The 16,936-nt window shown below is 42.4% G+C and overlaps 2 protein-coding genes across 2 annotated transcripts in view; one reads left to right on the top strand and one right to left on the bottom strand.

Moving 5' to 3' along the window:
• Positions 1-435: 435 nt before the first annotated feature.
• On the bottom strand, positions 436-6,493 carry sh2d7 (SH2 domain containing 7). Its single transcript, XM_056416210.1, is given in 10 exon segments — positions 436-629; positions 731-1,359; positions 1,477-1,639; positions 1,730-1,895; positions 2,323-2,412; positions 3,032-3,198; positions 3,663-3,746; positions 3,749-3,795; positions 5,705-5,832; positions 6,234-6,493. Coding segments are annotated over 10 exon segments (1,782 nt in total). The 3' UTR covers positions 436-581.
• A 4,690-nt stretch (positions 6,494-11,183) lies between these two features.
• Positions 11,184-16,936, top strand: part of tbc1d2b (TBC1 domain family, member 2B) — a 14,553-nt gene continuing 8,800 nt past the window's right edge. Inside the window, exons 1-4 of the mRNA XM_056416075.1 lie at positions 11,184-11,603; positions 12,341-12,491; positions 15,423-15,591; positions 16,621-16,778. Of these exons, the coding sequence (XP_056272050.1) occupies positions 11,262-11,603; positions 12,341-12,491; positions 15,423-15,591; positions 16,621-16,778 (820 nt within the window). The 5' untranslated portion in view covers positions 11,184-11,261. The remainder of the gene's footprint in view (positions 11,604-12,340; positions 12,492-15,422; positions 15,592-16,620; positions 16,779-16,936) is intronic.

Below are 16,936 nucleotides of genomic sequence, written 5' to 3'. Positions count from 1 at the left end.
TATATGCTGCGTATCGAAATATCCTATTATTTAAATTGCTTAACATTTTAAAAACCTACCCAATTTAGCAGTATTCAAGTAACAGTTACAGTTATGCAACACTACAACTTTCCCTATGAGGCCTCTCTGGATGGTGTATTAACAAATAATAAGTGACTGACAATATAATATAAAAAGTTGTTATCAAACACATCCTGACCATTCTATATGAATATTAGTATTACGTATTTTAGTGGAACATTTTTATTTCCATACACCTACCACCCAATTTCTACATAAAGTACTGAATCTGTACCTCTATGTAATCTCTTGTAAAGCTATGACCATGGAAAGCATTCAGGTACAAAGTTATACTGTATTTTAGTGCACACCATTAAAACTTTATTTAGAGAGCAAAAGAACAGTAGATGATAGAATATAATAAACTTCATTTCAACATATTTGACACACTTCCTCAATATATTTTTATGCAGACTTCTAATGATCTTTATGCAAATAAAGTTTCCTGTGAATGAAGTGCAGCATTGATGGTTGCACCCTGTACGCACAACGAGTGAACATTAGCTGGTGAGATAACATCTTTACAATTTCCTCTTGACTTCAGGGAACAGCCACTTCCATGTATCATTCTGCAGGAGGTAAAACAGAGTTAATCAATAAATAAAATAGGATCAACATTGAATACAACATTCAATGTGTTTGAATGAAATATGTTGACAACACTACTAACCTTTAACCCACTGTATGAGTTTTTATGTTTGGGTCTGATGTCCTTCACAGACTCATAAGTGTTGCTGTCGGGTTCAGGTGTAGCTGTGTCCTTGTGGCCAGAGATGAGCTGATATATGTTGTCATGAGTGAAGCGGCCAACGACGGCTTCATTGGGGACCTCTGCAGATCTGGTCCCAGAGGATGTAGTGTGTGGACTACCAGGCTGGCCAGCCAGCTCATAGAAAGCACTGACACTAGTGTACTCTGGGCTGTGGCAGCTGCTTGGGCCAAGGGAAGTGGTTTGTCTGATGGGTTTCGGGGAAAGTCTCGGAGGAGTGTGGGGGGGTGCACTCAGCCTGTTAGACTGCTCTGCATCAGAGATGTTGTCCAGGAGCGGGAGAGACCTGCTCTTGCTCTCCAACAGGTTGAGCTCAGAGTAAACAGATGGAGGACTACACCTGCTCTGATCCTGGGTTGTGGATCTCTCAGCTCTCCCGATATTTTCTCCTGGGAAATTGTCCTGGCAAATGTGTTGACATATCGGGATCTCTCTTGGGGATTGCTTACTGAGCTGAGCATACAAAACCCTGTCCGGCACATTCAGGGGGTCACTCTCAAGGGGCCTGCTCCTCCGAGGCAAAGGTGGTGCTCCCTGTCATACAAAACAAGTCAGCTTCATAAAGTCAGCTTGGAGGTGTTAATACAGCAACAATGTCTGCGTCATATAGACATCAGAATAATCTTCTTGTATATCTCAGCTTATACTTGCCTCCAGTGTCCTGTTGTTCTTTGGTGGCCGTGCAGGCGGCTGCTCTGAGGCCGAGTTGATCTGTGGTTTTAGCATGTTGTTCACAGCTCTGACATTGGCCACAGGCCAATCTTCTCTTGGGCAAACCTGGATGATATCATAGAGGTCTTTGTCCAGTGCCTGCGAGAACAAAAACACCAGTTAAACCAGTTAGACCTTCATTCTCGATCAACGCTACTGAGAGAAAGTGACTGAGAGCTTTTGTCTCACCTCAAAACATGAAGATGCTAGATACTCTCCAAACGGCTGAATAGGGCTTGACGTGTAGTATTTGATGAGATCAGAGACTGAGTCGTGCCCCTCAGTGTCTCCACTCACTAAAAACTGCCCTGATTCACTTTGGTTTATCACAAAATGTCGACACCGATCCCTGCCTCTGCAACAGGAAATTAAAATGAATTAGTTTTTTTTTAAAAAGAAGAAAAAAATGGGTTCCTTCTTCTGAAAAAAAAGATTTAAATTGGAGTTTAATTAAAATCACTGAAATAAGATCTGTTAATAAGAAAGAAGAAAAAAGAAAGTACAATATGATATAATTTGGAGCTCTTTGAAATACTCATTACATAATGCACTTTAACATTTGAAGAGCAGTATTCATTTGTGAAGATATACCTGCAATAACCCATCAATATAATAAGCAAGCATTGTAATAAATAATAATAAAATAAATGTAACACATTGAATACAGAGGGAATATTTGGCAACAAGATTTCATTCAGAAACATTAATATAGAGAAGTTCATTTTGAAATAGTCTCACTGAAAAGCCCAATCAGAGGTTGTGTAGAGCAAAGCAACACTCGCCTATAAGACAGAATGTATCCGATGACCTTTTCACTGAGGCGGATCAGGAAACTGCCAAGCTCCTTTTTTCTGAGTATTTCTTCAGCCTCCCTGTTGATAGATCACAAACATCTTTAAAACACAAACTGAAAAAGGTTTCCCAAAAGCCCAATGGGCTTGAGTTTACAGGAACAGTGAGGCTTTAAACGGAGTTAGGCGGATGATGTAATTCCCCTTGGAAATTACATCCCATTAAAAGGAAAATCCATTCGGTTTCAGGTCATTTGCACAAAACATGTCATCTACCAATGCACCGTTTCTTTATGTGTCTACTGTATGTTTGCAGAGGATATGACTAAAATTTCACTGCACCTGATGTACATGTTTTAAGATTATACAGCCTAAGTAATAACTTACAATTATTTTCCTTACAAATCAAATATATCTTCTATATGAAAATATGCATTAAGTCATTGGTTACTACTCTGTACTATAATTGTATATATATATATATATATATATAGTTATATATTAGCAAATATAGTAGTTATTTATAATTCACTATAGAAATAGAACATATAGCATTTCGGAAAATGGAATTTCTTTGTTGTCACAAAACAATTATTCTAATATTGATTAATATTGTTAATATTAATTATGTTAAAGTATATTCTTAACCTTAATATTAACCATGCTAATTTAATGAAATGTTTCCTCAATAAATACTTACTTTCTTGTGATGAAGCCCAGGAACCATGTGGGGAAGAAGCCGTTGTGGACGATGAGTGGCGCTTGAGTCTCGATGAACCACTTTGAAGCCAGTTCCCTGAGTCTTCCATCAGTTGCTTTAACATGAGAGTGAGCTGTTGGTTCCCTTTGCTCCATCCTTGCCTGGTCCTGATCAAAAATACACAGAGAGCCGATGAAGACAACCAGCATTCATTTCGAAAACACATGCAGCGAGAGTGCATTTTAACCGACTAATTTGCTTATTTTCCAGGAGGTGTCAACCTAAAAGTAGCTCAACATTTTCATTGTTGCAGGAAATAACATTTTCAGTCATGTGTGAACTTCATCTTGCATTTTAACATACTGTATATTTGCTGTTATGTAACAATGTTTAATTATTTAATATAACATAATTAAAGCTATTCAGAATTCACTATATCCAAAGTCCATTCTCCCTCGAGATACAAATAAGGCTATTTTTTCCTTTTCATCCATAAAACTTATGTTTCCATGAACCTCCGCTGCTGCAATGTCCCACTGATGTTATGCAAACTTCTACTTTGCATGGAGATTATGAGGTGAATAAGTTAGTTATTACAGCAGAAGGGGATCAGTTCTGGTGACGTACTTACCTTGAAGCAAATCATCAGACAGGTCCTGAGGCAGGGGGATTTTGTATGTCTCTGGTCTTTTGCCCGTGACCCTGAAAAGTGGCAGATCTGAGTTTCTGTTGTCTGTACAGCACGCAGCAATTTCTTTCTATTTCTAAAAAAAGACGGACAATTAGAAATTATTTTTCAGCTGAATGTAAATCTCAAAAACTATTTTATGACATGAGTTATGTGTGTTAGTTGAGATGGAGTACGTACCTTTTCTTGAGAGTGTGTGGTTTGAACCGGTGTCATTTAAGCAAACATTCAAATGGTTCTCTCAACTTCTGAATCGTCTGTAACCAAAGGTGTTCTGAGGGAGTGTGACCCGACAGCACATGGGAGATATAGAAAGATGACATTTACTATTGCACATATCTTTCCGTCGGCTTGGAAAGTGCTGCTCGGTGACCAGACAGCAGGGTTCATGCAGCTCATTTGTATCAGAGAGACGTCAGAACAAAGCTGGCGCTTCCTGAAAAGAAACGGAAAGTAAGCTAAAGTAAGCTGTGGTTGTTGTCCACATGAGTGCAGTGGTTTGCAATGGGAGATGTTTTAACCACAGGCGGTTTGAGTACTGTACTAATGGGAGAGAAGTTGTGTCCGCAGTGGATTTTCTGTGTTTTCTCACCTGTATTATTCATGGCTGACAAGGCTGGAGCAAATGTGTGAACAAATGGAAATGTTTAGGAACATCTACAGATACTTTAAAGGGCATAGACAACACTAGAATATGATGAGATATTTCCCAACCTTGATTTTAAGATAGTCATAAAACAAATTGCTCACTCATTCCCCCATGGCAGAGACAGTTGTTGTGAATAATTTTCTCTGCTGGTTCCTGCTCAGTGGTGAGCAATAAGAACTCCCCCGGGGGGAGAGACCGTAACCAGAAAGAGTTCATATCCTACTGAGCGGAATGAGACTGAGATCTTAGCATTCCCCAATGATAACGTTGCTTCAACTTTGATCTCAGAAGACACACTTTCCCTATAAGCACATTAGCGAACCTTTCTCTGATGTCTGTAAAGTAGATTTTTTTCTAAAATGTTCATATAATAGAAATTAACCAGCGACCCAACCACTGTTTACGCAATAATTGACTAAGTATTGCAATTTCAACATCATCTCAACAATAATGTATCTCAGTTTTACACTTCTTTGTGAGTCATTATGTGCTCCTCTGGGGGCGTTGAGAGATTTAGGGTCAAATGCTATCACTGTTTCCGTGTTTACAAAGATCCAATGTTACAGGCAGTGTATATGACCAGTTATAAACATGTGAACAACATAACAAAATCATAGAAAAGGAGGCAGAGTTATCAGACAGTTACCAGACAAAAGAATCAGTCTTCTGGCGACACCTATAAGAGGATGTGCGTCTCTTAAAGGTCACAACTGATTTCAGGTTCGTCAAATGTCATTTCAACAAAACCTCAATTCAATTCAATTTCACAAATTACAATCACTTCTTACAATGGAAAAAACACTCCGAATTGTTTTAACCAATAAAAACTCACACCTCCCAAAAATAAAGTCTCAAATGGGACAAGAAAAAACCAAACGAGCAGCAGGAAGAAAAAAGAAAACCCCCAGATGGACAGACCAAAAAGATGTAATGTGCAGAGGCATAGGACAGATGAGTTAATACATAGCCAGATGAGAAGGACATTGTATGAATATGACAGAGTATAAATATTTGACAGGAGGTGAATAGTTCACAGTATTTCAGGCAGATGGCGAGAGGTGGAAAGAGAGGGCACAGGCATATATAGGAGGCAGGGTCAGTCAAAGGATCAGGGCAGTCCATCTAGGGGATAGGATCAGGCAAGGGGGATCCAGGGTCCTCATGAGAGATGGTATGAAACCCCTTAGGAGAGAAAGCAGAGAGCTCGAGAAGTGAAAAGAGAAAATGTGATTGAGGGTTAAGAGCATCAAAAAAAAAGAAGAGAGAAAATAAAGAGGTCAAATGCATCCTCCAGAGGATCATAATGTTCAGTGCACACACATCCAACACATCTCACCAAGGAAAACCCCCAACAAAAGCCCTGGATCACCAGGGACCACGCGGACACCAACAGATGCTCTAGCTGCACCTGGGTTCAACAGGAGGATGCTGCTGGGAAGGAGGAAAAACCAAAGAAAAAGGACTCTACAAGGAGAGAAGCAGGAGAAAGAGCAGAGACAGGAGACAGGGAGTGGGACTAAGGAGGCAACAACACAAGGGAGTGGTGTGAGAAAGGCAGCAGACTGGCTTCAGGGTGGCAGCCAGGTTAACTAGCAAGGGAGTGAGGGAGACTGTTCCTATAGGAACTGTTTTTGGCCTCCCGTCTGACACCTCCCCTCTGTCCCTCCTGCTGACACCACCCCCCACCTCCCCCCTCCATCCCCCTGCTGAGCCCAGCTCCTCCTCCCCTCCTCCCCAATCCTCTCTAACACCTCGAGCCCTCCACACCCCTCCCTCTCTCTGAAACGACTGACCAGGAGAGAGAGGGCTCCCTGAGCCCCTGCAGGTCAACTGTCTGGTGTCCTGGCACCTGAGCCTGCTCTCACCCTGCCAACCTCAGCCTCCAGTGCTGCCTCTCCCTCCACACCCCCTGCTGTCCCAAACTGGTCGCTGGAAGAACTGAGCCAGCGACCTCACCCCTCCCCCTCACCTGTTGAACCTGGCCAGGCCCTGGGGTGGCTGGTCCCTGAAGGCTGGTGATGCCACTGGCTGAAGGGGTTGGACCCTCTCTCTCTGGATGGCTCCCGCTGCCTCTGCCTGCAGCCTGTTGCTCCAGCTGGGTGTGGCCCTGTCGCGGGGCCCTCATCTACCTGCTGAAGATCCGAACCCTCTGTGAGGTTGTGGGCAGAGTGTTCTGCTGCATGGACTACCTCATTTGACACCAGTGAGAGTGCTGCCTCTCCTGAGAAGCTGGTTCTTGACGGTGTGCCCAGTCTGCACCATCCAGCATCCTGACTCACAGGCAGACCACAGTTTGTCCACAGGCAGAAGTGGTGTGTGGAATGGGGGTCTGTCATCCTCCCACCCACACAGGGAACTGTGAGCCTCCTGCTGCACTGTCTTCTCCCTCCCCTGTTTCCAGTACAGGGAACTGTTGAGTGACTCCTCTCTGATGGGGTACTCCTGACTTCTCTGGTGGGGATGGGTGGGGAGGAGCAGGGAGGAGTGGTAGGTGGTGCAGGTGTGATGCCGATGAAGGTGGGTGGGAGAGAACTGGGGCCTGAAGTGGGTGTGTGGCTTGTAAGGTGGGGTGGAGTGACTCTCTGAGGTGTCCTGGCAGGTGGACACACCTGGGGGTGGAGGGGGAGTGTCCTGGGAGTAGTGACACGAAAAGTAGACTGAACTGGTGGGACCAAACCGAAGCTGATGACAACCAAAGGCCACATCAAGGGATTGGGCACAGGAACTGATCCTTCAGCAGCCGCTGTCAGATGTTGATCGCAAGCAAGATGCTGGAGTTATTCAGGTGAGTCGATTGTCGCCAGTGTGCGCTGCCACCATGTGCTGGCGGGGGAGCACCAAACTGGTTGTGAAAGCTGGCGTCTAAGCTCTGCTGCCCGCTGGACTGCCAGGCAACAGACCCTGGCTGGAAGCTGGAGAACAGAAGGTGGAGAGGGAAAACTGGGTGGACCTTCCTGGTCCTCCCTGGACAACTCGGAGACTCCTCCCTCCCCTACAGGGTCACACTCAGCTGGCTCCTCCACCCTCTACTCTCGCCTGCCACCTGGAGGAGAGATACACAGGTGAGGCTCTACTGCAGGCAGGAGCCCCTTCCAGTTTTTGCCTTCTGTTTTTTTTTGTTCTCTTGTTTTTTTTTTGTGTTTTTTTTTTATTCTTGTATTGCTGCTACTGACTTTTAATTCTATATATGATTATTAATATATAACAGCATATATATATCTAATATCTAAAAGCAGCTAATATCTATTAGGCAGCTAAAAGCCTATAGCAGCTTATGGCAGGCTGCAAAGGAAGGAACTAATTATATCCTCTCTCAAACATTAATCTCTGTCGTACTCTTAAAAGAGAACTGCTTCCCTCAACTGGAAGCTGAATAACTAAGGCCATAACCTCCAAGACTAGCTTATAAAAGGCTTAAGACATTAAAGACTCTAAGAACTCTAGAGTAGTCTAGTCTAGTGTTAATATAAGTGAACACAAGCAGTTATGTTAACAAGTGGCTTTAAAAGAAAGATTTAATGGAGCAGGAATAATTTTTAAGAAAGAGAGAATTTATTTTTTGATTCTTGATTTTATTTTTTTGAAGTGCAGAAGATTTACAGTGATCTGATGTGTGAGTGATCTCTTTTTTTAGTGGAGTTAGGAGATAGCAGACTTCTGGATCAACTGGAGGGACCTAGAGGATATTATAGGAGAGTTGCAGTAAGAGGTTGCAGTAATATGAACCAGTTTTGAAACGTGTTTGAGCAACATTTTTTTGATGTTTTTTGAGAATAGATTGATTTTTTTTGAAATATTACGTAGATGATGCAGTCCTTGAGATTTGCTTTTGATGATAGTCCAACGGACAAGTCGATCAAAAGGCAAAAAGTGGATTCTTTTTGAACAAATTGATTGCCAGAGCAATGCCGTACAGCCAAAATCCAGACCAGATAATTGATCTCTGGGGTGCTCAGGGCGGTTAAAATTATTTGGTTGTTTTGAGTTTAATTTAAGTTGTTTTTCATTTTTTTTTTTATGTCTTTAATTTTGCTGCTGATTTCTTTTGTTTTTTTTTGTCTTCTGGTTTTATTTATAAATATAGCTGAGTGTCATGTGCATCTTAATAAGATAATAATTTATGGAGAATATGGTCCCAATAATAAGCATATGGTAAATAAAATAAATTGGTCCAAATTGAGTGTTGTGGAACCGTGTTAACGTTTGGTTGATATTCGTTATCCGTTTTATAAATACAAACTGATGAGATCGAACTGATGAGTTTAAACCAAATTAGTGCCGTGTTAAAAATGTGCATCGTCTGCTCAGTCTCTGTAACAGGATGTCATGGGTCATAGTGTCGAATGCAGCACTAAGGTCTACTAAGACACAGACAGAGAGAGGAGAGTTTCTTTTTTCTGCTGCTGGTCATTTTTAATTTCACCAGTGCCCTTGCTGCTTGTGTGGTGTTTGTAAATTTTGAATTCTCATTGAAAGAATATTATTATGATGTAGTGATTTGCTTTTCGACGACTTTTTTCTTCCAAAGGATCTTGGAGAGGAAGGAGGAAGGGGAGGTTAGTGTAGTTAGCCAGAGTGGGCCAGTCAGGGAGGCTTCTTCAGGAGAGGTCAGGAAAGGGTTAGGAACGTGGCCCTTTAGCAGAGTGGGCCTGTAGACAGAGACACAGATATAAATAAAATAAGAAATAAGCTTTAAGGCGTTAAAAACAAACCGGGTTAAGCAGAGGTCAGAGACAGGGGGCAGAGACAGGTAGAAACCGTTGAAGATTGGTGAAGGAAGTTGACGGGGAAAAAAAAAAAAAAAAAAATAAATATACACCACACCAAGTTTCATTCCACTTGAGAGACAGATTTGGATTGGATTTGGATTAGATGATTTATAATGTTGTAAAATAAAAATTTAATCTAAAAAAGTTAAAAAAAAGTTTTCATTACCACCACTACCAGGAATGTTTATAGCTGCTCACAGGCTCTCTCTGTCTGTCAGCCTGGGTACAGGGCTGAAGAGAAAACAGGGGTTGTTTTTATTTTTTTCTATTATTGATGAGTAATAGGCTGCTCTGGCATTACGGAGGGCCTTCTTATATGTTTTAAGACTATCTCAGCACCTTTACATAAGAGGATTAAACAAGCATCCTCAAAAACAACTTAGTAAGCCAAGGTTCAGCCTGACTAACATCATAACATTAATAAAAACAAGTTGGGTAGGTTGTTGTTGGTTTTCACTGTTGTTTCAATAGGGAACACATGTTTGTATATGCACCAAAGGTTGAGTCATAAATGTCTAGGACACACATAAATCATGTCTGAGAATGTTCACATCGACAACCATCAATCAGCCTAAAGTTTGTTGAACGGCTTCCTGCAGCTTCAGAATGTACTCTGAGCCCAGTAGAAAATATTCAATATTAATCTCTGTTTTATTGTTTAAGTCACACTGTGAATAACCAAGTTAACACATCAACATCACAGATTTTACTTTGGTGATACAACTGCTGAGAATTAGATTTAATTATTGATCGATATACTGTAGTTTCAAGAAAGAGTGAACGAGTAATAACTAATTTAATTTGACCCACTGTAATAAAATGATCCCCCTTTATTGAAAGTAAATACTGTAACGCCCTGTTCTGTGTCTCCTCTGTTTCTTCTCTCTGTCTCCTCTGTCTCCTCGATTGTTTCATTCCCTTCACCTGCCCTCAGCCACTCCTGTTCCTCTGATTGTTTCATTGCCTGCACCTGCCATCAGCCACTCTTGTCTCGTTAGTGTCTCATGCCGTACACCTGTTTTCCACCTTATTGTGCCTGTCTTTCGGTTGCCTGCTGTTGGATTGTTGTCTTTAGTTCTGTCTTCCTTGTTCTCATTGTGCCTTGTCGCTGTACCTGTCTGTCTTAGTACCTATCTCTGACCTGAGTTTTTGTATGGAACCTTTTGCCTCAGTAAAAAGAGGGTTTTTGTTATTTACCTGGAGTCCTGTCCTGTTCCTCTGCACATGAACTCTGGCCCCTCGCTCCCCGTGGCAAATACAAAAAACATGGGGAGAGAAAGAAGTCAATAGTATGCAAAAAATGGTCACAAGCCTAAACCTAACCAGGGCATATATAATATGCATCCGAACCAATCAGCCATTACATTACCCCCTTACTGCATTTAGCTATAGGCGTTAAGGTACTGTGCTTATTAGTTATAATTTGTGTTTGTATTGTGCACATGTATAATATTGTTGTTTTGAAGTCCTTGACTTGAATTCTTCCACTTAATACTTGCATTCCACTATATTTTAGAGACAGATGTACATTTTACTCCAACATTTATTTTACAGCTCTAGTTACAGTACTAGTTACATATCACCATTTACATACAGCACATACAAGGAGTTTATTACATGTGACATAAAGTAAACCACTTTATTTACTTTTCTACTGGAGCTTCCATCTAGGCAACATGTGTGACATAAAGTGATATGCACAGTGTGTAACAGGACACCAACAGCATATTGTTACCATGGGGTTCATCCAACCATGTCCCCCTGACACTTAAGTATTTGTATTTTATATTTCCAATTTTTGGGGAATTCAATATTATATATATATATATATATATATATATATATATATACAAAATATGGCAAATGCATCTGTAAATCAACCACAAAACAGCAACTACTCTTTTTTGTTTGTTTGACCTTTGCTGCAGCTCGAGTGTCTCAGGTTGCACATCTGGTTTAACACCGCCACCCAGCGGTGCGGCCGCGCCTCACGCACTCACGTGGCGCACGACGCGTCACTAATGGAACAAACTACATCTCCCATGCCGCCCTCGCATAGAGGCAGGCAGTCATGCGGTGGAAACAGTAGTGGGCATCCGCTGCACGAACACACTTCGGGGAAAGATGCACGAAGAGGAGGATGGCAGCGAAGCAAGCCCGTGCACAGCTTCGCGGATTGCGCCCGCCAGGTCGGTGGATGTGGCCGAGGTCGAGGCAGCGAAGGAGCAGGCCTCCAAGCTGTGCGGGTACCTGCACAAACTGTCCGGCAAGGGGCCTCTTCGGGGGTACAAGCCGAGGTGGTTCGTGTACGATCCGAGGAAATGTTACTTTTATTACTTCAAGACTCCCCAAGATGCCTTGCCGCTCGGGCACATCGAGATCGGCGACGCGTGCTTCAGTTACGACGTGGAGGGGGAAGAGGGACAGTTTGAGATCCGCACGACCGGGAAGGAGTTTCTCCTGAAGGTAGGGAACTTTTCAGCATGGGTTGCACTCCTTCGCTGTCATTTGTCACTTCCTTTCTGTGTGGAATCGCAGACACACCCATTCGAACTTGTTTTATTGTCGCTTCTGATTTTACTCTGACATACGAAGATGTCTGCTGACCCGGTTGTGATGCAACAACTTTTGAGAAAAAGGCTGGCTTAAAAAATTTACAAAACAATAGTAATCTGATTGGCCACACGTGTTCACCAGACAAGAGCTTAATCGACACTCACTGTCAGTCCACTATTTACTTGTAGAGATAAGTTTAGACTCGGTCTTATAGCACGTGAGCTCATCTGCCCTCATGACAGCAAAGGGTCATCTCATGTGATTGTGTCTTCTTTGCTGTCACGTGACGGTGACTGGGTCCAGACAGCAGACAGGTGTCCCTGCTCTCTCTCAGCTTGGCTGCCCACTAACGTCTGGAGTCATTCCAGCAGATGGTAGGACTGGTTGATGGTTAACAGCTTGCATGGCCCGAGGCTGGAACTGAGACTGAAACCAGCGTCTGTGCTCATTCACATGACCGATCCTAAACCACCTGCTATTATTATTGGGCGCTTTCATGTGCTTTATTTAGTTTCACAGCGGTTATTATTTACAGGTGTCAGTCCATTTATGTTGAAGCTTAACTTGCCTTGTAAATTCTCTCCCAAATGTATTTGACTGATTTGTTTTACTGCTGAGTAAACATGTGTGTGTGTGTCTCTCTCCAGGCCCCCAGCAGGCAGGTGATGCATTACTGGCTCCAGCAGTTGCAGCAGAAACGTTGGGAGTACAGCAGCACCCGAGGCGCCGGTCAGAGAGACAGCTGGAGCTCTCCGACACTGGCCTACGCTCCCACGGGCCTCGTGGGCCAAGACAATGGTAGGCAGGTACACACGCATACACACACGGGCACTAGGGCTGCAACTAACGATTATTTTGATAATCGATTAATCGGATAAAAAAACAAAAACACTTTAATTTTCAACCCTTTATTCAAAACAGGGTCTGTACGGTCATGGAAAACCTGGAAAAGTCATGGAATTTTTAAATGGCTATTAGCAGGCCTAGAAAAGTAATTGAAAAAAATAAAATCCCAAAATATTTGGATAAGTAATGCAAATTTGTTTTATTCAAATGTTAATTTACACGGTATATATACGGTATGCTTTGGAATTATCATTGTTAGTTTTAATACTACATCTTCTCACTTTGTCACGTATAGACAGAGTTTTCACAAAATGTTTAATCATGGACATTTGGTTTAAAGTCATGGAAAGGTCCTGGAGACCCACTGGTCACCATGGTGATGAACCGTCACATACAGACTGACAGCTTTCCTCTCCTGAGCAGTGGTCCCCATGTGGCCCCGCCCCCTGAACAATATCAGAGACGCGTTCCGATTTATTATTTTTTTCACCTGGCCCGCTGCCGTTGAGATTACAGTGAGACGCGGAAAAAATGTGAAGTGGTGCTCTTCGCAATAAAACATCTTTGATGGGACGTGTCGCGTCTCGGCCAATCAGCATTCAGATGTCGACAGTGTTTGGGATGTTAGGTTAGCTTGAATGTTAGTCCGCTACATCTGCTGCTGGCACGGTGTAGCGATACTAACAAAGTACCCGTACGTTAAAAACGATGTGATTTAGCATATTTTTAGTATCGATACTTCATTAAAAGAGCGCCCGATCAGAGCTCACGCGCTGCTCCGCTCCGTTAAATGTTGTCTGCACGCGCAGCGCTCACAGCGTGTGGCGTCGTGGCTTATCTCCGTTGCCTTTCTCCGTGGAAAAATATTTTCCGCTATCCGCCACGGAATAAATAACCACGTTTTCTACGTTATACTCTTGTGGAAATGCCACACACGTCGTGACATGTAGCGCCCTGGTGTCTGGGTTCATAACGTCACCCGGAGGCGCACTTAGCTCCCTGAATGTCTCCGACTACGTGAATGACTTCCGCATCCAGCGCCATGTGAGCAGCAGCAGCCAATTAGATTCATCAACAGAGGAGCAGCTCAGCGCTGATTGGCTCTCACAACGCAGCGTTCCGTCTCTCCCTCCGCTCTTGTTTCTCCTGCGCCGCTCTGCGCTCAACTCAACTTTGTTTATACTCCGTGACTTATTGAGCGCCGTAATAATCGCGCGACACAACGAATCGATAATGAAATTCGTTGCCAACTATTTTAATAATCGATTTTTATCAATTTTATCGATTCGTTGTTGCAGCCCTAACGGGCACACACACTTACATATTGACACCTGTTTTAAATGTTCAGTTTCATCACTTCCAGGCAGCAGCTGAAAGTAAACACCTGCATCTGATGAATTAATATTTACACAAGTGCTACAAACACAAGTCTAGTTATTTTGTTGCCAGGTTCCCGTGTTCCTACAGACGAGCATGAAGGAGTGGTTTTGCCGAGCATTGATTAAATGAGTAATGAACAAAAGGGATTAGTGTTCACGTCTACTTTATCTGGGTTTTCTTTTATTGCAATGCATTTGAAGAAGGGTATCTTTCTCACAGGTATCTGCCACTGTAACATGTCTAAAGAAATAAATGCAGCTCAACAACATTTAACCAGAGGTTACAGTATATTTATACAGCAGAATATATTATTAACCCTAACAGTCCCAGCATGCAGTGTTATGGTGTTTAGCTGTATCCCTCATGGGAAAAGAGGTTGCACACGGTTTACTAAGTATCTGTCTCTGATATTGTGTAATACATCTATAAATAAAAAAAATGTGTAATACATGTTTGACCTATAAATAAAAGGGTTGCTTAGTATTATGAGCTCAGACATCGTATGGTCTCTGAGAGTTGAGTTATTATTCAATAGAAAGATTTTTTTTTTCTCCTGGTCTTCAAGGCTGCTTTATTTGAAGTGATATTCTTTAACTTGTTCTGACTGTTATCGTGAAATTAACTGAATACTTAATGTTGTTGACATTGCTCAGCCCCACTCAAGATACATTAACATTCCTACAACAAACATGCTGTTCCTGAACGTAAACAAATTATCTGATGTTTAAAAAAGTACTTTTTACCACAATGTGTTTTTTGTCCCTGACCTTTTGTCAGTGAACTGTGAGGAAATGTGTAGGAGCGGGAACTACATGTGAAATCAGTAATGCCTCTAACTGGAATTCTCCCTCTAGCTGTTGAGAGGACATTACGTATTTCGTGTCCTTTTTGCATGGCTAGTGGAAGAGATTAACATGCCTAAGCTTATCTTCACAGTATAACCAAGATGACATTGTCGTAGCTACTGAGTGTAAAAGTTGAGTTATAAACCCTGCCGTGGCATGTTAAATGTATTGCTGTATTCATTGTATTAAACAGTTTTTGGTTTAGGTGCAGAGAGGATGACGTGGTTTGTTTTTCAACGATTTTATCAGAGCAAAAATAATTCTTATCATCGTTACACTTAAATTGAAGTGTAACAACCCCGCCTATGTGGTTACAACTGGCTTCCCTCTTCGGTGTTACAGATTTGAAGTTGTTTGACCTTTTATAAAATGTTCCTGAACTTTCCAAGCAAAGTTCTTACAAAGAGAAAAGGCTAAATTCTGTATGATTTGGCTGCTTTTGAAACCACAGACATCCAATCTTTTGTAAATATTATTCTGGGTAACTCAAGATATTGCTGAACTTCACTCTGGAATGCACTAAGGCTGATAATAATCACATTTCCTAAAGAAACAAATACAATAGAGCTGCGGTCCTGCAAATTATTAGTGGCGCTCTGAGTGATGCATCGATATTATTGAGTTATTCTCATGGTCTCTAACATACGTTTGATTTCAGATGCACTTGTCTTTGACAAGCTAAGTGACAGCATGGAGAAGGTCCGCAGCGACTTAGCCATGGAGACAGAAACCGATGGCGGCGGCATGGTGGGTATCCAGTCAGCCAGAGGGCCTTCTGCCGCGAACCCCCTCAACTTCTCCCTCAAAAACTTCGGTACAGAAATCAGGTAAGGCGGAAGGAAAGCTTTCTGTAAGACGATAATGTACCCACAGTTTTTAAAAAGGAAGTGTCGTGTTTTTTTTACTTCCTGCCAAACCGGCACAACAAGTTTGTCTCCTATATGCCCCATTAGAGCTGTTTTGAGTAAAAGAGGTTGACTCAATGAGAGGAAATGGTTACTTCGCCATCGCCCGTTCCCATTTAGGGCCATACAACACATCTACCCCCAATGATGCAAACACTGAAATGCGGAAAATGCAAAATGTTTTGGAGATTTTATCTGTCATGGAAAGTGAGGTGCACAGGAATATTTGGAGCATTTGCGCTGCCATTGTGCCCTCACCAGTTTGTTTTGACTATTTCTGATGAGCGAGCTTCTCATCTTATGAAATGCAAAGAGCTTTATAAGAGTTTCTGCATTTGCAACTCATGATCACAGCAGAAGTGTGATGGTAAAAGATGCCGTGGGTCTCAGCTGTGCTTATAAAGCCGGAGTGGGTCCGCTGTGAAGCTGCTGTTGACAAAGGCTTTGATTAAAATGTAATGTGTCTTTTCCGGCACATGAGCGTGAGGCTAGTGACTGAAAAACCTGAGTGAAACGCGTTGAGTGTATAAGTGGTGTGAGGAAGGTGACAACTGCATTCAGCTGCACTCAAACGGTCATGTGGTTGCAGTGAAAAAGATGAGTCCGTACAGGTTTCTCTCTTGGTGGACATGACTCCTGTTAACCTAACATTCAAGAAAGCCTTCTATTCATGTTCTTAATTACATTTTAATTTATTCGGGCAATTTACTTGTAAGTTACGCTCTTCCAATGTGTTGCTGTTTACTTCTATAAAACTGCAGCTTTGTTCGCCAATGAGTGTAAACTACAAAGACTATCACAAAGGCTGTGTGTGCTTATGTTACCATTTACAAAGTAGCAGAGGCATCAAGCTTCCTTGCAGTTTGCCCTTGATCCCTGAGTATTTGAAAAGCATTCGCACTGAGACTCCATGGTCTTACTCGCCCTCTTATCTGGTTTCTGTCCCGTCAGGAACTCCATGTCTTATCTGCGGCCGGGCCGAGGAGGTGAGAGCAGACGCAGTGTGTTTTACACCAACAGCAACAACAACAGCGCGGAGGAGTGGGAGCTGGTGGATGCTCCAACCAAGGACTTCCCTGAACACAAACATCATCCAGACGCACACCGACGTACGTCCACTCCACGCTGCCTTATTCTCTTTTTGGCCAGGGTTTCAAACTTATCCTCATTACTTCACAATCCTCACTCCTATTACATTCTCCTTCAAATAATTGTCTGTTGTGTTTCTGTCGCCTCCGTGCCCCTGATTCCCTTTTTATTACGTCTT

This window comes from Pseudoliparis swirei, chromosome 6, assembly GCF_029220125.1.
Source record: "Pseudoliparis swirei isolate HS2019 ecotype Mariana Trench chromosome 6, NWPU_hadal_v1, whole genome shotgun sequence".
Classification (NCBI taxonomy): domain Eukaryota; kingdom Metazoa; phylum Chordata; class Actinopteri; order Perciformes; family Liparidae; genus Pseudoliparis; species Pseudoliparis swirei.
Note: the sequence above shows the minus strand (reverse complement) of the source record. Positions and strands in the feature narration are given on the sequence as shown.